The sequence below is a fragment of the Centropristis striata genome, chromosome 5 (genome assembly GCF_030273125.1).
Source record: "Centropristis striata isolate RG_2023a ecotype Rhode Island chromosome 5, C.striata_1.0, whole genome shotgun sequence".
NCBI lineage: Eukaryota > Metazoa > Chordata > Actinopteri > Perciformes > Serranidae > Centropristis > Centropristis striata.
In genome coordinates this window covers 37135436-37160947 of record NC_081521.1, presented here as the reverse complement: position 1 = coordinate 37160947, position 25512 = coordinate 37135436, and the positions used below count along the sequence as shown (strand labels likewise).

Sequence of the window (25512 nt, the reverse complement as noted above, 5' to 3'; positions counted from 1 at the left end):
TCCAGTAGCCAACCTTTATTCAGATCACACTTGATCTAATCAGATCTAGGGGATTAACACTCAAAATAAAAATAAAAAATAGTAGTCTGATATCCAAGCAAGAGTTTGCCAAGGCATAAGCTGCATTGCTAATTATAAAAAAGTAATTCATTTCTGAAAATCCAATTTTTTATAAATGTGTATGTAAAGTTTCTATTGTGTGTTCTATTACCTGATAAAGCAAACTGAAAATATTGTGGGAAAATATAAATATTTATGAAGCAGTTGTATGGGTTTCACTATATAATGGTGTTCTTGCATTTTGCCGCTAATATTCTCACACTACTTTCAAATTGGATTTGCAAAAATAGATTCTTGAACTATGCTGAATGATAAGCATCCTGTTCTGTAACATTTTTTCACAACACTTATCATTCAGTCATGTGGCATGACTTACTGTAATCTTTGAAAACATCCTGTGTTGGCAACATCAATGGCTGTTGACTACATCTTAATTGCAAAATCATACCAACTCTGTGCGTCATGCATCCAGGTGAAACTTCCAAAACATTAAACTAACAATACAAACAGCTGGCACATGAAACTTAGTTACTTAGTTTTTTTGGTGAGAAATGGTGTAACACCAAAAAGAAAATACTCCAATTCCAATAAATACTACATTGTGCAGTCTTGCTGCAGAGCTATTGGTATCAAAGTGTACATATGTGTGACCTATTTCAGAGGTGAATTCCAAGTTTGCTCTGTAATATTATTTAACAAGGGTTGCAACAACATTCATGCTGGATAAACATCTTAAAAAGACATGATACGAAACACATAATCTTGACTAAGATTATTGAGATTGTCATCTAACATGGGGTTTAAGTTGCACTCTTCAGCCATATGCTGTGAATTCAATGGACTACGCTTTGTATGGCAACACATTTTTTTCATTGGAAGGTATAAATGCCAGTTATTCAGTCAGAGAGACAGCATAGATTGTAAATGAAATAAAGATTGACTGCTAGTAATAATCAGTTTTCAATTATGACACCAAAAATGCAGAACTACACTATATTAAAAAAAATAAACTGCCCTTGATAGTTCGAGTACTGAACCAGAATAAATAAAAGATGTGTTCTTTTCCGATTTGAAATTCATCCTTTGGCAACAGTTTAATGATAACAGAGTGAAGGTTTGGGATTTGTGGGTTGTTTTCTGCTGCATATCAATCTTTTTTTACCCCTATTTCTTCTGCTCATCCACAGTGACACCATGTGCAAGCTCAATCTAATTGCAGGTAAGTTAGTGGTAGCAGTAAGTAATTGCCTTAAAGGTTCAGTTCATCCAAATCACAAAAACAATTTCTCAATTTAATCCAGTAGTATTGAACCATGCAGACACCTTACCCATGTTTCTGTTTCTCTGATTACAGTGAGTGAATTTGGTTGTAATTGAAATTTTGCAAACTAAAAAAATCACCGGCACCTCTTCCCAAAAACAGCAGTCCTTTGCAAACTGCGTTTCAGCAAGTGCCATAAAGAAGCTCGTCCATAATTACGCCTTCAGACATTTATACTGATTCACATTGCAATCTGGCCTTGCGGAACAAAGTGGGAGATGACGGTAATGCTTTGTAACAGCAACAGTTTCTGTACAATAAGTGATGGCAGCGGCCAGTGCATTCAAAACAATGATGGTGGAAGAACTGCAGGTTATGCTGTTTCTCAATGTAGAGATTCTACACACTCAAGCTAAATTCTTCTTCATTTTACTTAACATGATTCGATTACTGTCGGACTCATTGAGAGGTATGTTCCTGATGATACGGTCCACATCCTTTCTTATTACCTGGGTGTTGATCGACCAAATAAGGTATGTCACATATTTTCTGTCTTGTCGGTTCACAATGAACCCACCTAGAACAGCCTAGCAAATATATCGCCTCTGTTACTACCTTCGAAGGCGGTACAAAGCCAGGACCACTTGTTCCCCCCATTACACCTCTGGGACGTTCAGATTGCGGAGGCCTTTGTCAAAGGAACAGAGTACCAATGTGACAGTAACCAGTGGTGAACACTGACAGATAGTGTGACTTGCTGCTTGGTGGAAGAAAATAGTGCCATTCCATGCCATTGTGAAGCCATCATTTAAAGCCACGCTACAGACCTTTGACAAACAGTACATACTCCCCAAGCGAAAAAAACTAAGAAGAATAAAAAAATAAGAAGCTATTCCCGAAATGATAATAAAAGTGAAGGACAATATAATACACAACAAAAAAACGATGTTGACTATTTCTCTGCAACAACTGACATAGGGTCAAGTGTAAACCAGATGCCTTACATGACTCTGACCTTCCAATATATAAACAAAAACTGTGAACTGAAATCAAAGAATGTTTTCACGCCAGAAAGCCACACTGGTGACAACTTAGCGGAAGACCTCCGCTCTTCATTTCAAGAGTGGTCCTTGGATGAGAGGTAACTGGCCTACATCATCACAGACAACATGAACAACATAGGGGATGCGGTGCAGAAACTTGGCTGGCAATAGCTAAGCTGCTTTGGCCATAACCTGCATTTAGCCGTCACCAATGCAATGATGATAGAAAAGGATTGTGCAGCCTGAACCATGGGATTGCGCAGAACGTTGGTGACTGTAGACTTTCTGGCAGAGCTGGCAAAAGAAAAGCCACTCTCACCAAAACTCAGTACACCACTTGGTTCTGGTAAGTTGCTAAGCTGCTTCATCCTTCCAGCAGTAGTTGGAATGCACACCAACAACGTAAGCTTGTAAGCAATGTAGACCACAGGCATGCATAACCTTTCACCACGGTAACAAAAATTCTGTACCGACACAGGCCTAATTAACACTGCTCCCAGTAGTGACAATTATCAGTTGCTACATTTTTGCATGACAGGCATAATGTGTTTGGTCTATTAATCTACTAATGTAGGTCTACATTATGGTGTGTTGCTTTAAATGTTAGTGTCACGATGAATTGCTGGCTGGGATTACATTTTTTTCTGTTAAGGATGGTCCAGTGTACCCTATGCTAAAGGAGATAAGAAGAAAGTATTGAAACACCTTTCCTTCTCATAGAGAATTCGACTAGGCTTTATTAAGGCTACAACTTAGATATTTCCAGGTCATTTTAATAAGTTAGGAACCTTCCTAAGTAAAAGACCATTTGACTGCAGCCACAGCGTTGAGTATCCAATATATACATTGCTGTAATGTAATGTACATTAAATTTCATTAACCTGCAATGTATTAAGGTGATTGCAGAAATGTAATAGTAATATCTCATTAACATTGAAAAACAAAGCCCAAACTATCTGTGATGCTGGAAGTGTAAAAATTTGAGAAATTTCTTTCAATTATTATTTTATTTTGTAATTTGGGTAAACTGACCTGTTAAATTTTGTTTTTAACCTTATACTAACAAGTCTTTCACTTTGAAGGTCTCTTTTTCATCATCGCCAGCTTGGGTAAGTGTACTAATCCTGATCAGTTTTAATAGCAGATAATTATTCTCTTACTCAAGAGTTGTTGGTGAACAAGAATTCTGATATTGAAACTATTTTTTTTTTTTTTTTACATGTCTCAGCCTCTTCAACCAGGCTGGTGTGTTACTTTAACAGTGAGGCTGAAGATAGAGCGGAGTATGGAGAGTTTACGGTTTCTGATATTGATCCAAACCAGTGTACCCATCTGATTTATGCCTTTTCTGACATTAATAATAATGAGGTGGTCCCCATGAAAGCAACAGATATACAACAATATCAGTCCTTTAATGGACTTAAAACCAGGTCAGTGCTTTAGCCTATAAATATTGGTAAAATATGTAATTCTGTGTTTTGTCAATCATTATGAAACTGTTATGCCTCCACAGAAACCCCCTGCTCAAAACCCTTTTGGCAGTTGGTGGCTTGACCTTTGATATACAAAAGTAAGTTACTTACAAGAACACTGAGGCCTTTTTGTGTTTTTGCAAAAGACAATTGTAGCAGCACTTTAACATGATGGTATTTCCCAAACCATGAAACCTACTTTCCCAATTCAAGTGGTATTTTTGTGTGCTTTGCACAGCAGGTATTGTGGAAGGTTTCATGTTAATGACTTAGCACAAGCTGAGATGCTGGTGTTTGATTACATAATACATTTGATAATTCCATTAGCACACAATAAAACACAGCACACACTAAATGCTTACAATCATGTCTATGTATTGGATTTATATATATAGATCTATAAATATTTTATGTTTACCTGTAAGTCCCTCTGTTTTGGCCCATCAGAGTAAAGCTAAACAATATATGTCAAATAAAATTCTTGCTAAAGTAAGATTCTGACACTTTTTCATCTTTTAAGAACATTTCAGTCTGCTCAAAAGTATGGTAAAAATAACTTTTATGTGTAACTTATGGGTAATATGTATACTTGTCTGACGCAGGCTCTTCTTTAAAAAAATAAATGTGCACACTATGCATATGCATGTATTCATATCTATACACTTAAATACACTAGAGGCTCTGCCTTTTATTTACCTGTTGCCACAGTGAATCATGGTATCACAGTTCCATTAATAATGGCTTTTCGTCAGGTTCTACCTTTCCAAGTTAATTGAACTAACTCTAATCAGCTGTTCCGTAACCAAAAAACTGTTTTCCATTTCAGGATTAGGTAATTGAAATTTCCGGGTTAGTCTCTGGGTTTGTTAAAGCTGCTTTCTGGAAAAGAACCCTGATTATTTGACTATGGCTGTATTTGTCCTCAAATACATTACCTTGTGCTTTGCACTACTCTTTCTATTAGTGCTATGAAAACAGAGCCTTTAATTGCAGTGTGTGGAGTGTGTTCTTGAGAGCACTGTTTTGGTTAATTGTTTACAGATTCAGCGAAATGGTGTCAGAACAACAAAACCGAGCAAAATTCATCCAGTCTGCAATCACAATACTAAGAGCTAATGGGTTTGATGGGCTTAACATTGACTGGAGGAACCCCAGAGGAGCTGGAAGCCAACTACAGGACAAGCAGAGATTCACACTACTGTGCAAGGTCAGAACCTGAATTTCTTTTCTGGCACAGACATTATCAATAACGTAACAAATGCCATAGTATGTATGTACTATGTATTAGATTTTAACCTTAAATCAGACTTAACCGCGCTCTTGTGTCTTGTGTCGTACAGGAGCTCAAAGAAGCCTTTGTGGCAGAGGGAACAGCAGCTAACCGTATCAGATTAATCATCACTGCTAGTGTCTCTGCTGAGAAAGCAACCATCGATGCCAGTTATGAAGTTGCAGAGATTGCCATGTAACAATAATGTAATCTTAACATTATATCTATTATAAGCTGTTGTCATGTTTTGGTGAACGAGATCTCCTCTGCATTTTCTCAGGCACCTGGATTTTATTAATGTTCTTACATTTGACTTTCACGGACCATGGGAAAATGTGACAGGACATCACAGCCCCTTATACCAGGGATCCCAAGACATTGGAAACAAGAACTACTCAAACACTGTGAGTACAGGGATTTGTATTTCAACAGCCTAAAAATCTATTAAGATATGTTCTCTTATCCTATTTAGATTTTTTTTCTTCACATTGTAGGACTTTGCCATGCAGTACTGGCGGAAACAGGGAGCACCTACAGAAAAGCTCAATTTGGGGATTGCAGCTTACGGCCGAGCTTTTGACCTCTCCACTAATGCCAGTGATGTTGGAGCACCAGTCAAGGGTCCTGGTGAAGAGGGCTGTTACACCGGTGAAGAGGGATTTTGGGCCTCCTATGAGGTAAAACTGCAAGCTGTGAATATATTACCTTTGCATAAACAGCTTTTTTTATAGGCTTATACTGTATCTGGTGTGACACATTTCAGTCTGGATTAATGCATTAGGCCTCATGTGACATTTAACACTTTTTCAGACTTGCCTTTATATTGAAGGGGTTACAACCCAGCTGATTACTGATCAGAAAGCTCCATATGCTGTCACAGAAAACCAGTGGGTTGGATTTGACAACATAGACAGCCTTGATACTAAGGTAATCATGTGTTTAATTGGTACTGCAGCTCAATCATGTATTGGCAAATGATTAATTTTACACAAATATTTTTTTGCAACATGCTGAAGTTTTTTTCCCCCTTGTTCTCTCAGGTCAATTATCTAAAAAATTACAGCTTTGGGGGAGCCTTTGTGTGGTCTCTGGACCTGGATGACAACAGTGGAGAGTTCTGTAAAATGGGCAAGAATCCTTTTATTAGCCACCTGCATACTCTCCTGGTCCCAGGTAACCAAAATGCAAAACTGACACTTTCTATTGTCTACTGTCATGGAGTGGAGGTATTTAGTGTGTATTTGATTTAATTCTATCAGCATGAATGTAATCAACTTCGACTTAGATAATTACATTTTTCGATACTGAGAGCAAATATTTACTCTATCCATCTAGAAAGTACCAGCCAGGCTCATGGATAGTATTATGTGATAATCATACAGGGTAAACAACAATTAATGGACTATGTGACTTTTTCTTTTAGATTTTCCTGGCCTTGCTTCTGCAGCTGATCCTATCAAAAAAGCTCCCCTGACCACAGCAATAATAATGCCATCAACAACTCCAACTACCAGAAGCACAACAAAGGCTACAGCCAAAAAAACTCCTATAACCACAGCCAGATCAACTCAAACTACCACACCTAAAAGTTCCCCTACCATGACCACAAGTACAACTCCAAGAACGGCCACAAGCACAACAAAGCCCACTGACCCTGACCCCACCACATCAATTCCAATTACACCTGCCCCTCCCACAGCAATGCAAACCACCCCTCCCAGTAACACAGCAATGACCTCTATCCCTCCCCCTACCACAGCAATACCCAATGCCTTTCCCCCTGCCATAATCAGAACAATGCCTATTAACACAACCCCCCCTAGCACAGCCACAACAACTCCCCCTGTCAGAACCAAACCAAAAACTCCTACATCAACCGCAACTCCCCCTAGAACAACCACAACATCCCCTACCACAACTCTTCCTTCAACAACCACAACTTCACCTACCAAAACAATGCCCAATACCACAACTCCCCCTTCCACAACCACAATTTCTCCCACCACAACTACAACAATGGCCACCACCACAACTTCCCCTACCACAACCACAGCGTTGTCCCCAACCAAAACCACATTAACTGCCCCTACCACAACCACAGCAATGCCAAATACCACAACTCCCCCTGCCACAATCACATCAACCTCACCTACTATGACCACAACTTCTCCGACCACAACAATCCCCTCTACCACCACAATGCCCACTAACATAGCAACCCCTACCTCAAACACTGCAGTTCCCACTACAATCACAACTTCCCCGACGACCACAACTTTGTCCTCCACAACCACAGCACTGCCCCCTACCACAACCACAAACACAAATACAACAATGGCCACTACCACAACCCCCCCTACCAAAACCACATTAAATGCCCCGAGCACAAACACAGCAATGCCAAATACCACAACTCCCCCTATCACAATAACATCAACCTCACCTACTACGACCACAACTTCTCCAACCACAACAATCCCCTCTACCACCACAATGCCCACTAACATAGCAACCCCTACCTCAAACCCTGCAGCTCCCACTAGAATCACAACTTCCCCGACGACCACAACTTCGCCTTCCACAACCACAGCATTGCCCCCTACCACAAACACAAACACAACAATGGCCACTACCACAACTCCCCCTACCACAATAACAACAACCTCTCCGACTACAACCACAACCCCTACCACTACCACACACTCCTCTATCACAACCACAATAATAACCACTACAACAATCACAACTTCCCCTACCACAACCACAAAAATGCCACCTACCACAACCACAGCAGCTCACACAACAACCACAACTTCCCCTAATACAGCCACAACTTCTCCTATCACAACCACAACAATTCTCCCTACCACAACAATGCCCATTATCACAGCAGCCCCTACCACAACCAAAGAAACTCACACAACAATCACAACTTCCCCTTCCACAGCCAAAGAAATCCCACCTACCACAGTACCCCCAACCACAGCAACTCCCACTACAGCCACAGCTGCCCCCACAACCACATATTTCCCTGCAACAACAACAGCCCCCCCAACAACAACAACGGTGACTACCACAATCACAAAAACCTCTCCTACTACAACCTCAAATTCTCAGACGACAACCCCCCCTACCTCAATGCCCACAACAACCACAACTACAATATTCCCATCTACAAAAAAAATGCCCACTACCACATCTCTCCTGACCACAATCACAACAACGTCTCCTAGTACACCCCCTACAGAAATCAGAACAGCCTCTCCTACTATAACCACAACTTCCCCTACCCCAAACACAGCAATTCCCACAACAACCACAACTTCCCTTACCACAACCACAACAAACCCCCCTTCCGCAGTACCCCCTTCCACAACCATAGCAACTCCCACAACTTCCCCTTCATCAACCACAACAATCCCATCCACCACAACAATGCCCACTACCACAGAACCCCCTACCACAGCAACTCCCACTAGAGCCACAACTGCCCCAACAACAAAAACTTCCCCTACCACAACTACAGCAACTCCCACTACAACCACAACAATCCCACCTATCACAACAATGGCCACTACCACAGTATCCCCTACCACAGCAATTCCCACTACCAAAAAGTCCCCTGCCACAACCACTACAATCCTCCCTTCCACAACAATGCCCACTAACACAGCACCTCCTTCCACAACCAAAGCATCTCCCACAACAACCACAACTTCCCCTTCTATAACCACAACAACCCCACCAACCACATCAATGCCCACTACCGCAGTACCCCCTATCACAGCAACTCCCACTAGAGTCACAACTGCCCCTACCACAACCTCGCCACCTACAACAATCACAACGATCTCTCCAACTACAATCACAACTCCACCTACTTCAACCACAACAATGCCCACTACCACAATCAGAACAACCTCTCTGACTAACACCACAAATTCCACTACCACAACTGCAGCATTATCCCCAACCACAACTCCCACTAACACAACAATGCCTGCTACCACAACAACCACAACTTCCTCTACCACAACCACAACAATCCCACCTACCACAACAATGCCCACTAGCACAGCACCTCCTACCACAACCAAAGTATCTCCCACAACAACCATTACTTCCCTTACCACAACTATCCCCCCTTCCACAACCACAGCAACTCCCACAACAACCACAGCTTCCCCTTCTATAATCACAACAATCCCACCTACCACAACAATGCCCACTACCACAGTACCCCCTACCACAGCAACTCCCACTAGAGTCACAACTGCCCCTACCACAACCTCGCCACCGACAACAATCACAACGATCTCTCCAACTACAATCACAACTCCACCTACTTCAACCACAACAATTCCCACTACCACAATCACAACAACCTCTCTGACTCCCATCACAAATTCCAGTACCACAACCGCAGCACTATCCCCAACCACTACTCCCACTACCTCTACAATGCCTTCTACCACAACAGCACCCCCTACCACAACAATGCCGGCTATCACAACAACCACAACTTCCTCTACCACAACAACAACAATCCCACCTACGACAACAATGCCCACTACTACAGTATCTACTACCACAGCAATTCCCACAACCACAAATTCCCCTACCACAACCACAGCTATCCCCCCTTCCACAACAATGGCCACTAGCACAGCACGCCCTACTACAATCACAGCAACTCCCACAACAACCACAACAACCCCCCCTAACACAACAGCACCTCTTACCACAACAAATCCCACAACAACCACAACTTCCCCTACCAAAACCACAACAATCCCACCTACCACAACGATGCCCACTACCACAGTATTCCCTACCACAGCAATTCCCACAACCACAACTTCTTCTACCACAACCACAACAATCCCCTCTTCCACAAGAATGTCCACCACCACAGTACCCCACACATCAACTCACACTAGATCCACAACTGCCCCGACTACCACTACCAAAACAGCATTCCCTACTACAACATCTCCCACAACAACAACAATCCCCCCTCCCAAAACCACAGCAACTCCCACTACAACCTTAACTGCCCCAATAACTACTACCACAACAGCACCCCCTACCACAACATCTCCCACAACAACCACAATTTTCCCTACCACAACAATGCCCACAACCACAAAGTCCCCTACCAAAACCACAACAATTATCCCTTCCACAGCAATAACCACTATCACAGCACCCCCTACCCCAGCCACAGCAAATCCCACAATAACCACAACTTCCCCTTCTATAACCACAATAATCCCACCTACCACAACAATGCCCACTACCACAGTACCCTCTACCACAGCAACTCCCACTAGAGTCACAACTGACCCTACCACAACCTCGCCACCGACAACTCCACCTACTTCAACCACAACAATGCCCACTACCACAATCACAACAACCTCTCTGACTACCACCACAAATTCCATTACCACAACCGCAGCACCATCCCCAACCACTTCTCCCACTACCACAACAATGCCTTCTACCACAACAGCACCCCCTACCACAACATCTCCCACAACAACCACAATTTTCCCTACTACAACAATTCCCACAACCACAAATTCCCCTATCACAACCACAGCTATCCCCCCTTCCACAACAATGGCCACTAGCACAGCACGCCCTACTACAACCACAGCAACTCCCACAACAACCACAACAACCCCCCCTACCACAACAGCACCTCTTACCACAACAAATCCCACAACAACCACAACTTCCCCTACCAAAACCACAACAATCCCACCTACCACAACGATGCCCACTACCACAGTATTCCCTACCACAGCAATTCCCACAATCACAACTTCTCCTACCACAACCACAACAATCCCCTCTTCCACAAGAATGTCCACCACCACAGTACCCCCTACCACATCAACTCCCACTAGATCCACAACTGCCCCGACTACCACTACCAAAACAGCATTCCCTACTACAACATCTCCCACAACAACAACAATCCCCCCTACCAAAACCACAGCAACTCCCACTACAACCTTAACTGCCCCAATAACTACTACCACAACAGCACCCCCTACCACAACATCTCCCACAACAACCACAATTTTCCCTACCACAACAATGCCCACAACCACAAAGTCCCCTACCAAAACCACAACAATTATCCCTTCCACAACAATAACCACTATCACAGCACCCCCTACCACAACCACATCAACTCTCACAACAACCACAACTTCCCCTTCCACAACCACAACAACCCCACCTACCACAGCAATTCCCACAACCTCAAATTCCCCTACCACAACCACAACAATGCCCACCACCACAGTACCCCCTACCACAGCAACTTCAACTAGAACCACAACTGCCCCCACAACCAAAACTTCCCCTTCCACAACCACAGCAACTCCCACTGCAACCACAACTATCCCAACTACCACTACCACGACAGCATCCCCTACAACCACAATTTCCCCTACCACAACCACAACAATGCCCAGTAGCACAGCGCCTCCTACCACAACCACAGCAACTCCCACTGCAACCACAACTACCCCTTCCACAACTACAACAATCCCACCTACCACAACAATGGTCACCACCACAGTACCTATTACCACAGCAACGCCCACTAGAGACACAACTGCCCGCACGACCACAACTTCCCCTACCACAACCACAGCAATTCCCACTTCCACAACTCCCCCTAGCACAACCACAACAACCCCCCCTACCACACCGATGCCCACTACCAAAATCACAACCTCTTTTACTACATCCTCAACTTCTCCTACAACAACCAGGACAACCCCCTCTCCCACAACAATGCCCACAACCACGACAGCACCACCTACCACAACCACAGCAACCCCCACTACAACCACAATTACCCCCACTTCTACTACCACAACTTCCCCTTCCACAACCACAACAACCCCACCTACCACAGCAATTCCCACAACCTCAAATTCCCCTACCACAACCACAACAATGCCCACCACCACAGTACCCCCTACCACAGCAACTTCAACTAGAACCACAACTGCCCCCACAACCAAAACTTCCCCTTCCACAACCACAGCAACTCCCACTGCAACCACAACTATCCCAACTACCACTACCACGACAGCATCCCCTACAACCACAATTTCCCCTACCACAACCACAACAATGCCCACTAGCACAGCGCCTCCTACCACAACCACAGCAACTCCCACTGCAACCACAACTACCCCTTCCACAACTACAACAATCCCACCTACCACAACAATGTTCACCACCACAGTACTTATTACCACAGCAACGCCCACTAGAGACACAACTGCCCGCACGACCACAACTTCCCCTACCACAACCACAGCAATTCCCACTTCCACAACTCCCCCTAGCACAACCACAACAACCCCCCCTACCACACCGATGCCCACTACCAAAATCACAACCTCTTTTACTACATCCTCAACTTCTCCTACAACAACCAGGACAACCCCCTCTCCCACAACAATGCCCACAACCACTACAGCACCACCTACCACAACCACAGCAACCCCCACTACAACCACAATTACCCCCACTTCTACTACCACAACTTCCCCTTCCACAACCACAACAACCCCACCTACCACAGCAATTCCCACAACCTCAAATTCCCCTGCCACAACCACAACAATGCCCACCACCACAGTACCCCCTACCACAGCAACTTCAACTAGAACCACAACTGCCCCCACAACCAAAACTTCCCCTTCCACAACCACAGCAACTCCCACTGCAACCACAACTATCCCAACTACCACTACCACGACAGCATCCCCTACAACCACAATTTCCCCTACCACAACCACAACAATGCCCACTAGCACAGCGCCTCCTACCACAACCACAGCAACTCCCACTGCAACCACAACTACCCCTTCCACAACTACAACAATCCCACCTACCACAACAATGGTCACCACCACAGTACCTATTACCACAGCAACGCCCACTAGAGACACAACTGCCCGCACGACCACAACTTCCCCTACCACAACCACAGCAATTCCCACTTCCACAACTCCCCCTAGCACAACCACAACAACCCCCCCTACCACACCGATGCCCACTACCAAAATCACAACCTCTTTTACTACATCCTCAACTTCTCCTACAACAACCAGGACAACCCCCTCTCCCACAACAATGCCCACAACCACGACAGCACCACCTACCACAACCACAGCAACCCCCACTACAACCACAATTACCCCCACTTCTACTACCACAACTTCCCCTTCCACAACCACAACAACCCCACCTACCACAGCAATTCCCACAACCTCAAATTCCCCTACCACAACCACAACAATGCCCACCACCACAGTACCCCCTACCACAGCAACTTCAACTAGAACCACAACTGCCCCCACAACCAAAACTTCCCCTTCCACAACCACAGCAACTCCCACTGCAACCACAACTATCCCAACTACCACTACCACGACAGCATCCCCTACAACCACAATTTCCCCTACCACAACCACAACAATGCCCACTAGCACAGCGCCTCCTACCACAACCACAGCAACTCCCACTGCAACCACAACTACCCCTTCCACAACTACAACAATCCCACCTACCACAACAATGTTCACCACCACAGTACTTATTACCACAGCAACGCCCACTAGAGACACAACTGCCCGCACGACCACAACTTCCCCTACCACAACCACAGCAATTCCCACTTCCACAACTCCCCCTAGCACAACCACAACAACCCCCCCTACCACACCGATGCCCACTACCAAAATCACAACCTCTTTTACTACATCCTCAACTTCTCCTACAACAACCAGGACAACCCCCTCTCCCACAACAATGCCCACAACCACGACAGCACCACCTACCACAACCACAGCAACCCCCACTACAACCACAATTACCCCCACTTCTACTACCACAACTTCCCCTTCCACAACCACAACAACCCCACCTACCACAGCAATTCCCACAACCTCAAATTCCCCTGCCACAACCACAACAATGCCCACCACCACAGTACCCCCTACCACAGCAACTTCAACTAGAACCACAACTGCCCCCACAACCAAAACTTCCCCTTCCACAACCACAGCAACTCCCACTGCAACCACAACTATCCCAACTACCACTACCACGACAGCATCCCCTACAACCACAATTTCCCCTACCACAACCACAACAATGCCCACTAGCACAGCGCCTCCTACCACAACCACAGCAACTCCCACTGCAACCACAACTACCCCTTCCACAACTACAACAATCCCACCTACCACAACAATGGTCACCACCACAGTACCTATTACCACAGCAACGCCCACTAGAGACACAACTGCCCGCACGACCACAACTTCCCCTACCACAACCACAGCAATTCCCACTTCCACAACTCCCCCTAGCACAACCACAACAACCCCCCCTACCACACCGATGCCCACTACCAAAATCACAACCTCTTTTACTACATCCTCAACTTCTCCTACAACAACCAGGACAACCCCCTCTCCCACAACAATGCCCACAACCACGACAGCACCACCTACCACAACCACAGCAACCCCCACTACAACCACAATTACCCCCACTTCTACTACCACAACTCCCCCTACCACAACCACAACAACCCCCCCTACCACAACAATACCCACTACCACTTCTCTCACTACCACAATCACAACAACCTCTCTCACTACAGCCACAACCTCTACTACCTCAACAACTCACCCTACCACAACTACCACTACACAAACCACAGGAAACCCCTGTCCAGATCCCAATGGGGTCTTCCCTAACCATGCTAACCCAGGCACTTATTACAACTGTGCCCATGGAATAGGTCACCTCCAATACTGCCCAGGGGATTTGGTCTTTAAAGAATCATGCAACTCCTGTTGCTAGAGATACACATGAACCACTTCACTTTAGGAAAATGCTCATGATGTTGATGCATACTTATTTAGGCCTCAGTAATCTACACTATGGTGAATACATTTTAAATTGAATTAAAGCATGGAATGTCAGGATAACATTTTCTTTATTTTGAGTTGGTGGTTGTTCAAAAAATGAATTTGAAAAAAAATGTGCATCAAATGCCAATACTAACATCTTGTCAGATGGATTTCCATAAGCTCCCCATCTCCACTGAAATGCCAAAACAATGAGAAAATGGTAGAGTCTCTTTTACTTCCTCTTCTTTTCAGTTAACACAGAATAAATAAAACTATGCTTTACAGTCATGACACAGAATCTTTAAGCCGTTCATCACATATAATTTAATCAGTTTGTAACTTTATGTCAATGTTGACCATGGCAACATCCTCTCATACATGTCTGTTAACAGACACTATTATTGATATCATTACATTTGTTTGTTGACTGGACTCACAACACTTCACTCCACATATCAGTCTGTAGTAGGGTTGCAAAGGGATGGAACATTTCTGGTAAATTTCCAGAAACTTTCCATGGGAAGATGAGCTTTGGAATTTTTTTCATTGAACACCCCACCCATTCAAAAAATAACTGGCAAGTGGCAAAAGTAACAAGTGGCAAAATGAGACTACAGTGGTTGTCGGGGACATTAAATGTCATCACGCTGGACATGGATGGCAACTCTGTCACTTCCTTAAAGCCTCTAGTTGTGTTTTTAAGTGCACTTACAGGCTGTAAATTATGTTAATAAACAACTTATTATGCTACGGCAGCTAGCTTGTCAAAACTGATGGTTATCTTGTCAGAGAGCGTCTCAACCATAACAGTAGTGACGTTGAAGTCATGCAACCGTGGAGTAGTTCACTGATGGATAATGTTAGCATATCACTTCTGTCGGCTGCATTAACACTTCAAACATCATAAAAGTGATGTTCATTTTGTTCTGCTGACCAAACACAGGTTGGCATACAAAAATACGTTGTTTCATTTGCTTTCTATAGTCTTGTGCTCTGGGCTCAAAAGTGTGGCCCAGGGTTCTAGAAATCATCTGTGCACATGAAGGAGGAATGCACAATGAATGTAGGGGGCATCAATAGCCCTGCAGTAAGCAGTGTGCTATGTGCACGTGATTGAGAAATAGCAAAGATATTCAAGTGTACATGTATGAAATCTAGTTGTTTTAGTCAAGATTAAGCTGAAATATATTTTCCCCAACTATATTTAAGTTTCTTGTTAATGGCCAACCTTTGACTCTGAATATAGTGGATATTGTTTGCTGTAACGATTTTGAAGCCCCCTGAGGCAAATTCTTAATATGTAATATGGGTATGTATATAAAAGTAATTTTTGTTCTTGTTCTTCTGTATGTCTATTATTGTGTGTCACAAACCAGGCTGTATGGCCATGATGAAAGAGACTGCACGCAACTAAACAAATTAACAAACTGTTCGTAGCTTAGAAGTTAAAAGAAAAGAAAACCTTAAACAAACAGTGGCATGTGTAATCAGTAAGTTCAGTAGTGTACGTGGGTGCACAAGTGAGATAATGCGCATATGCAGTGTTGTATGGTGCAGCAACACAAACAGGTTTTTAAAAGCTCTCTAGCCACACTCTCCTTTGCCATGCCAACCTGGTGTAAAATCCTGTCATACGTATTACAGACAATCAAGAAAGCTGAAATAGTAGTAGTAGCACACCAAAAAAGCCTATTGGACCAAAATGGCCATAAAAGACTAGATATTCTCAACAGAAACCAAGCTCATCAAACCCTTCCGTCAGTTGGTGAATGTTGGCACACAAAAAATAGATCAGTGAATTAATACTGTGGTATGTCATCTGTCATCTCAGTGCAGCTTTTGCTTAAATGTTTAGATGCAGCATAATGGTATCAACATCAACAAAAAGAGACGAATTCATCCTCTCATCTATCCCACTAGTGAGAAAAGTTTAGTGTAATGGCATAAACCTGGACTGGAATTTCATGAAAGACAAAGGAACGCTTGCCAGAAAAATAATTCTTATTAAAATAGATATCATTATTGTATTATATGCAGTTGGTTAATAATAATTAGTAATTAATTAGTATTCTGTCAAAAACTGTTTTCATTACTTTCCAATTACTGCATGAACAACGTAATAAATTACTAGGGAAAGTAATTTTTAGCATTACTTTTTTCGTTATTTTTGTTGATGCTTCAGTTCTCTTATACACACTGTCACAAAACCGAGATTGCACTGTTTTCAGAGGTTAACATGTTTATTTATTCAACTTAAAGCAACGGAAAACAGAACAAATATTACAAGTGGGATGTGAATGTTAACCCTGCGGCTGCCATACCACTCCACGGATTGCATGGTCTGCTGGAGAGAGAGAGAACGAAAATCAGTTAAATGTGGGCCTTTAACCCATTGAGGCCTGAAAAACCGCTGGGCAATTTTAAAATAAGCCTCTAATTTTCTGGAAATTCTGGGAAAAAAAGTGTCAACTCTTCTACTAAATAATAGATTTTTCAGCCTCTGTAGCAGATAGAAATTAAATTCAAAAAGTATTTGAGAGCTTATACAAATACTACAAAACGACGTATCCCCTTTCCAGGCTTCAATGGGTTAACATATCAGAGCACCCGGGCCCAGGTGCCCCAATCAACAGACCCAGCCCACAGACTGAAGTCCCACCAGAAGGCAGCTGTCTCAACAGCAGGGGTCGCCACAATACACATTATTTTAGTGTTGCTTTGGCACATTGTGAGACAAGACTTTAAAATTATATACATTGGCTCCATTATCAGTATGATAAAACTAAGTATTGGTACAACAAAACACAATATTTTTAAATTTCAACGGTTGCATGTCCTCCACATACCTGGCAATCGGCGTTAGCATCTTTAGCGACTAGCGTCTTGGTAGTGTGTTGTTTTGCCGGGTGCTTCTGCAGGTAGGAATTGCTAACCATTGATGTGGATTAAGTTTTTGCCCCTTTACATAGATATCTCACCACTATATTCCTTTCTCAAGGGGCCACATGAGATACTGCGAAGGTTGCGGAGGGCTGGACTGATACTCTGAACTAAATTCTGCTCAATTAATTATTTAATTGCTTTATGAAATGCAGTAAATTATATGGTTTTGAACTGCTAGTGGCAAGAATACATGTTATGATAACTATGTTAATGTGGAGTAACTCAAAAATAACAGTTTAAAAAATTGTAAAAACTCCAATCACTATCTCACTTTTCCATTTATTTTAAACAAAACATACATTCAAACCACAAAAACAATATGGAGCATTTATGTTATGAAGCAAACCAGCAATTTATTAACTTTATGCAAAAGCAATAAGTGTTTTCAGTCAGTCAGTCAGTACTGAAATAACTAAATAATTTAAAAAATACTGTGCTTGATTCAACAGAAGGAAATTTTAAAAATGAAATATCACGTCAGCATTTCCTCAGTAACAAAACGATTTTTATATTGTCCATTATGAGCAGCAGAAAAATATTTATCCAGTCATTTTATTAAAGTTACTTGTATTATCATAATTTCAAGTACTATGGTACTACTAGCAGCTCAATGAAAATGTTACCATTAATTTCATAAAAGTATACCGTCATGATTATACATTCAAAAAGCATCACAGTTTTCTCAAAAATCTTAATATCAAATTCAAGTGCAGGAGCTCTGTATAGTTATCCCATCGTCATTTCATCACAACAAGATCAATAGTGTATGTCATCAAGCAAGATTAAAATGAGTTATTTTTTTCCTGAAGAGCTACACATACAAGGCAATGGAAAATTGTACCATCTGGCTACAAAATGCAGAATCACATAATTTCATAAGTCAAGGTCCTGTTCAGTGTTGTTGAAATTATAGTCTTACAATTGCATAGGTTTTTGAATTTCATTTTTTGGAGGAATTGAAAAGATTGGTAACAAGTCAGAGTTCATGGACAGAGCTATGAGGTTCAGGGAGCTTCTGAATGTCACAGTTTTGAATCAGACTGAAGTAAAATACTACCATTTCCTCGTAGTTCTTTTTGGAAATCCGTTCATTGATGCCATGGAATCTAAGAAAAAGAAAAAAAATGTATGGTATCTAAAATGAAGAAAAAATGTGTCCTTCATTTTATTTCCTCGTGCTGTTGTTGCAGCATAATGGCTTTTTATTATCAAAGCTGAGAGGTACACAGAGCTCAAAGGTTGGAAGTAGGTCACACCATTACATCACAAATTTGTGACAAACATGTGACCAACAGCAGAAAGCTCTTTTGTTCAAGTTGCCTTCTAGTTTGCCAGATATGACTCTGTTCAAACTGTTTATTATACTTACTGCAGCACACTTAATGTATTATTAAAATATATTTTAGTTAGACAAACTAGATTCTTACCTCTGAGCGTCACCTGGTTTAAACCACACCGGAGCAAATCGGTAAATATCATTTGTCAGGTCTTTGAAGTGTCGACTGTCTGTGTTCCCAATACAGATACCTGCACATTCAAACATTGGAAAGACTTATGGAATACTTTGACCTTAATAACTACATTTTATACAATTAAAGATATCTGCAATCTACCTGGAGCAACTGTTACTGTTGGAAACATGTCCAACACAGTTCTCTTTATGATCTGGAAGCCAAGGGACTTTTCATCAGAAGAGCTCACAGGCAGAGGGTCAAACCCGTCAACAAGCTCGATCTTCACTCGTTGATCCCCCACTGTAGACTGGATTTGGTCTAGGACCTAGATGAGACAGCAAACATCGGATTCAACTCAAAATATTCATAGAGACATCAGGAATACTCAAAATAGACAATCAAACTTCTCACTTACCTCTTGTAAAGACTGCGCTGAGTGGATTCGTAGATTTACAAAAGCCTCAGCCAAGGAAGGGATGATATTCACCTACATGGTGGGAAAGAATTCAACACACAAGAAAGCTGAATTGCTTGCAATCTAATTTTCTGTGAATAACTTTCTATTTTATAATTAATGACTGTACCTTAACTCCTGCATTAAACATGGTGACTGCTGTGGTTGTCCTTACAAAAGCATTTGTCTCAGGTTTTCTTTCAAGTACCCTGTAACAAATCATGTATACTGATTTATTACAATGGACACAATCAATAGAAAACATGCTGAATGGATTTTAAAATGTAATTACCTGCTAAGGAGTGGGGCAAATAGCCACAAATTTGACATAATGAACTTCATTGGGAGTCCAAACTGAACAAAAAAACGTGTAATTGAGTCACGACAGAGAGATCTAATATTCTGCTAGATGTGATTAGCAGTGGACGTTGGCTTCACTTACCTTATGCGCCAGATGCTCAAATGTTCCCCGTTCAGGCCCTTGACCAAATAATCGTGGCATGGGGTTGTCCTCTAGTCTGAGGACATAGCATGACAAAGTTTTAGCCTTAGATTGACAAAGGAATAATTTAGTTACACGTGTTACAGGATGATCAAAAATATGAGATTGAATTCATCACATGAAAATGAAATGAGCAAAAAAAAAAATTGACAATTAGAAGAAAAAAAAACGCTCACCTTTTGACTGCTGCAGCCAAGATCCCAATGGTGGTCTCACTAGGAGGCATTGAGGAATGACCAGGCGTCATAGACACGCTAAGCTTCACAGTGGCTGAACCCTTTTCACTTAATCCAATTCTACAAAGCATATACAAACACATAAGACATAGGATTTTCAACCAATGTCAATCAATCACAATTATTTTACACAATTTAACAGAGACATACATTTTATGCTTACTATGAAGAGGGTTCAACATTACCAGTGTATCTTTTTGTTATCTGGCTTCACCAAATCTTACAACTAGCTGACTGTGTCAATAAGGGTTATAGTATCAATGCAAGAGAGTCTGAATAAAAGCTTGATGCTCAAAACATCACTGTGCGTTATAGAAATTAAATATGCTCATGGGAAAATTATGAAGTCTGCAGGCGCTATTTTTTCCGTCTTATAATAGCACTGCTCAAGGGCACAAGTAGATCTGACTATGATTACATTTACTGTATGTATTCCGTTAATATGTTGCCAAGATGTATTCTTATGGAGTTTATGACAATTTTATCCTTATTCCTTAAGCTGCAACCCCAGCAGTGTGAAATGGACTTGAGAGTAAATAAAAAACTAATTTGAAAACAGATTTCAAAGGTTATATGTGACTTACTGTCACAACTTTTGTGTACAACAAGTACAAGGCTTGAGTTTTTTTTAATAAGTCTGTTGTAGTTGGATGATATCGGTATAAAAAATAATATAATGGCTTTCATGTGCATACAATCTGCGTGACTGCAAGCACAAACGTTGCTAAGGCAACACACACCTCAGATAAGCCTGTCCCTCCGACAAGGATCGATATTATTAATTTTCCAAAACATAATTGAATGGTAAGTGGGCAGTGTTTTTATATGTTGATCTGTTATCTTGAAGACAACCTGCTCTGAAGCAGGTTAGATGTGCAGTACAACTAAGCATGGCAATGTTCCCCAGTAAGAAGTGAACCGTCGTCATAGGACGGTAAACACAAGGGTGGTGTGATGTCAAGCTTGGCAAAACTGTTGACTTTTAAGTATGGAAAAGCTGCAAATTCAACATCGTATTTACAATAGAGCATGACAGGTTCTCACAGTGCAGCAGGTCCTTCAAGACCACTGATGACTCCATCAAGTATCGCCAGGCCCTCGTCCACAACAAACGACAGCTGCACACCACGCTGCTTCAGTACACGTACTATGTTCATTGCCCCTTTGAAACCACTGACCTTTAAAAAGAAATATTAAAAGAAACGGGCATTCAGGTATTATATTTTAAATCTTAGTTAAGTTCAGGATTAAAAAGGTAAGAGCTGAATAAATATTTAAAGTACTTCTTCATCATGACCAAGACCAATGTAAAATCCTCGGCGTGGAGCATAGCCTTTTATCAGCAAGTATTCCAGTGCTTGAAGTATTCCCTAAAGTAAGTAAAACATAACAGTTAAGGCTGGTTGGCACATGAAAATACATTTTATTTACATATTTTAACACTGTTTAATAGCAAAATCACACAAATGATCACTCCTTATCTTACCATTAAAGGGCTCTTGTCGTCTATGGTCCCTCTACCGTAGATGAAGCCATCTATCTCCTTGGCAGAAAATGGGGGGGCCTCCCAGCCATCCGACTCTGAGGCAGGCACCACATCAATGTGGGCCAGCAGCATGTATGGTACCAGGTCAGGCTGTGATCCTTCCACCCAAAACAGGTGGCTGTAGTTGGCAACCAGTTCATGACGAACCAGCTTTGAAGAGAAAACTGTTGGGAAGGCTGACATAAGAAGAAGAGTACAAGCTTAAAGGGGGGACTCCATCTATGTCACACATTAATGTCACTTTAATACTCAGCCTATGAAAAAGATTGTTTAATTTCTTCTGTGGCTCTGGGGAGTTTGTGAGTCTATCAGGCCTGAGTGGCATTAAGGTTGTTTTTAACAAAAAATGCCATTGTTTGCATTATGGTAGCAAATCGGAGATCCAGAATTTTTAGAGTTTAACCAATACTGGAGACTATAAGGTGTGACATGTGAGCCTGTGGAGCTTCAGTGTTGATTTTGTTTTAAAATTTGTTTCCTGTGTGTCCACAAAACATTATAAAGGAACAACATAAAATTGCTAGAGTATCCCCTTAATTATTTTTAAAAGCAGTTATTTTTACTTTCTTTGTTATAGAATGTAGAAAGCTGAAACAGTTAGTTGATGAGTCAATCAACAAGAAAAATATTGCAAAGAAAAAGGAAGATATTTTGATGAAGGAGTATGATTTTGCAGTATGATGCAAGTATGAGAATTGCCCTTGTCTTTTAACACTATGGTGGACTCAAGAGGTGCCCTTTCAGTGGATAAAACATGGTAAAGTGGCTTTTTTGTGCTCCACCGCATACAGCAGATGCCCTTTTTTAAATTATTTTTGCCTGTGCCCCTCAAACACCCTGAGTCCGCCAGTGTCTTATATGATAGTAAACTGAATATCTTTGGGAGTTTGGACTTTGTGAGACAAAATAAGTTAACTAAAAACATTAAAGGTTTGATGAGACACCTGTATCAAAATGTGACATGACTGTAACATTAGCTATTCTAACAGTTGACCTTAGTAAGTAGCAAGTCTGCTGACACCTGTAGAGTAATACACTTTTAATAGAGAAATTAAATTAGAAAAACTCCCTCCAGCCCCTAGTTATGCCGCTATAGGCCCAATGTGTCGGGGGACACGATACACCGTGCCCCTCTTTTCTTCTCTCTCTCTGATGTCCCAATAATACATGACACAAGCTTTTATCTTCCCAGAGTACTCGCACTTTTCTTTGCTATCTCTTTCACAGGGTGTCGTGCTGTGGTCCTGTTCGGCATCACTCCTGCTGGTCTCACTGCCGTGGATCTTGGTCAGCCCCAGATGGGAATGCTCCTCTCCTGGTCCACTCTAAACTCACCATCACCACTGGCCAATGGTGGCGCTTCATCACCTGCTGCTGTACCCCTCCCAGAACTCCTCCCTCTCTGTCTCTGTCTCCCTCTCAACCGTCTCTCTCTATCCTCCCTCCCTTTCCCCCTTCAACCTCCATCTACTCTATTCTACTCTGTTGATCTGCCCTGTACAACGACATCTATTGCACGTCTGTCCGTCCTGGAGATGGATCCCTCCTCTGTCTCTCCCTGAGGTTTCTTCTTCTTTTTCCCCTGTTAAAAAGGTTTTTTGAGGAGTTTTTCCCTGGACGCTGTGAGGGTCTAAGGACAGAGGGTGTCGTACTATGTACAGTCTGCAAAGCCCTTTGAGGCAAATCTGTGATTTGTGATTTTGGGCTGTATAAATAAAATTGACTTGACTTGACTCTTCAAACAATGTAAGTGCAGAACTGGGCTCTAATGTGCATTATAAACAAATGATCAGTCATGAGAATGAAGAAACTGACAGAGGAGGGAAACAGGCACGACAGTAACTATAGCTGCTAAGTTACATTGAAGTGCTACCTTGCTAACGTTAGCTCATGGTTTTATACATGACAGGCATCATCAACCCTCCTGTTTAATGTTAGCTAACGACGTTAGAGCTAGCAACAACTCCACGGTTAAGTTAACGCAACTTAAACTACACGTGGAACATTTTTGTGACTTCTTACAGGAGACATTTCAGTGGCTCATATCTTTAACTGCAGCATTTATTATTATTTGTTTACCTTTACGGAGCAACCTGTCAAATTCAAGCAGCGCGGTGGTGTTGCCCTCCCTCTCTGAGAATGACACTGTGGGGATCCGGATAGCTTCTGGAGAAAAAAAAAACCGAGTAGAGATAACACATTTTCCACAAGGCATTTTTTTTTACTCTACCGAGCGAGAATTACCTTTAAAGTTTGCAAGAAGCTCCTCTCTCTGGTGGTGGTCTATAACAAGCGAGATGTTCTTCGTCTTTTCCCAACGTGCGAGTTGGAGTCCGACATTCACGTCCAGTGAAAGAGTCCTGATAGATGCTATGGTAAATAACAGCAGTACTGTAATGAGGAAACTACTAATAATGATCTTTAAAAACTTGAATATTTTGAACTTTGGCCCTGGGTCTGTCATTGTTGACTGTTTTGACAGCGGAACTCGTTCACTGAGACTGAGTGCAGGCTGGATGACTTCAGCTTTGTTGAATGAGAGCCACCTGCTGGCGCCAACAGGTAATACAAACATATATATATATATATAGACTATATAGAAGTAATACAAACAGACTATATATATAGACCACAGACTATATATATAGACCAGCGGTTCCCAAACATTTTTAGCCGTGCACCCCCTTCTATGTCCCCACCAGGTTGACGCACCCCCAATCCCCCACACTTTCAAAAAAACAAAATGCAATAAGATTTTTTTATAGCCATATTAAAGGAGGCATGTTTAATCATGCTCAAATGTCCAGAACACACATATAATAAAATAATCACCACTTTTCAGAGGAAATGGAAGAAGATAACTTCTTCTACGCTTCATTATAAGATGAAGTGCATTTTGAAATTGACCAAAAATACATGTAAAAATGACAGAAAAAGACACAAAACAACCAAAAATAGATGCAAAAATGACCAAAGATGACACAAAATGATCAAAATAGACACAAATTGACCAAACAACCAAAAAATAGATGAAAAATGACCAAAATAGATGCAAAAATTAACAAAAAATGACACAAAATTGAATAGCCTGTATTTATTAATTAATTAATAACACGTCTTTATTGTGTGGGGGGAAAAAATGTAATTGTGTAATTATCAGACCGCCATTACATTTTTCATCTCGTGCACCCCCTAGCAGCAGCTCACGCACCCCCAGGGGTCCACGCACCACACTTTGGGAATCCCTGATATAGACTATATAGGCTGTATCGACACACTGTTAAAATAATCAGTAATAGTCATTTTTTG

At 42.0% G+C, this 25512-nt stretch overlaps 3 protein-coding genes across 3 annotated transcripts; 2 read left to right on the top strand and 1 right to left on the bottom strand.

Moving 5' to 3' along the window:
• The first annotated feature begins 1254 nt into the window (after positions 1-1254).
• Positions 1255-7928, top strand: LOC131971562 (chitinase-3-like protein 1). The gene is made up of 11 exons (XM_059333070.1): positions 1255-1279; positions 3593-3794; positions 3878-3934; positions 4878-5043; positions 5177-5301; positions 5387-5510; positions 5601-5783; positions 5917-6033; positions 6147-6332; positions 6999-7307; positions 7650-7928. Exons 1-11 carry the CDS (start codon positions 1255-1257, stop codon positions 7926-7928), a joined length of 1773 nt encoding a protein of 590 aa, XP_059189053.1.
• Positions 7929-10887: 2959 nt separating this feature from the next.
• LOC131971560 (mucin-2-like) lies at positions 10888-15018 on the top strand. The gene is made up of 3 exons (XM_059333069.1): positions 10888-10902; positions 11022-11367; positions 11426-15018. Exons 1-3 carry the CDS (start codon positions 10888-10890, stop codon positions 15016-15018), a joined length of 3954 nt encoding a protein of 1317 aa, XP_059189052.1.
• Positions 15019-18278: 3260 nt separating this feature from the next.
• On the bottom strand, positions 18279-24732 carry LOC131972364 (N-fatty-acyl-amino acid synthase/hydrolase PM20D1.2-like). Its single transcript, XM_059334191.1, has 13 exons — positions 24448-24732; positions 24283-24369; positions 22144-22379; positions 21941-22027; positions 21702-21835; positions 20598-20717; positions 20362-20437; positions 20212-20273; positions 20050-20128; positions 19881-19952; positions 19625-19790; positions 19439-19538; positions 18279-19117 (listed from the first exon to the last, which is right to left on the bottom strand). Exons 1-13 carry the CDS (start codon positions 24665-24667, stop codon positions 18988-18990), a joined length of 1569 nt encoding a protein of 522 aa, XP_059190174.1. The 5' UTR covers positions 24668-24732; the 3' UTR covers positions 18279-18987.
• Positions 24733-25512: the final 780 nt, after the last annotated feature.

Excerpts from the sequence above, each read along its gene's own strand:
- LOC131971562 (XM_059333070.1), top strand. The coding sequence starts at position 1,255 with ATGTGCAAGCTCAATCTAATTGCAG. Across the intron at positions 5,511-5,600 it reads ACAAGAACTACTCAAACACT|GACTTTGCCATGCAGTACTG; the intron begins GTGAGTACAGGG and ends TTCACATTGTAG. Across the intron at positions 6,034-6,146 it reads TAGACAGCCTTGATACTAAG|GTCAATTATCTAAAAAATTA; the intron begins GTAATCATGTGT and ends TTGTTCTCTCAG.
- LOC131971560 (XM_059333069.1), top strand. Across the intron at positions 11,368-11,425 it reads CAACAACCCCACCTACCACA|TACCCCCTACCACAGCAACT; the intron begins GCAATTCCCACA and ends CCACCACCACAG.
- LOC131972364 (XM_059334191.1), bottom strand. The coding sequence starts at position 24,667 with ATGACAGACCCAGGGCCAAAGTTCAAAATATTCAAGTTTTTAAAGATC. Across the intron at positions 22,380-24,282 it reads TGACAGGTTGCTCCGTAAAG|CCTTCCCAACAGTTTTCTCT; the intron begins GTAAACAAATAA and ends TTCTTATGTCAG. Across the intron at positions 20,438-20,597 it reads TTGGCTGCAGCAGTCAAAAG|ACTAGAGGACAACCCCATGC; the intron begins GTGAGCGTTTTT and ends CTATGTCCTCAG.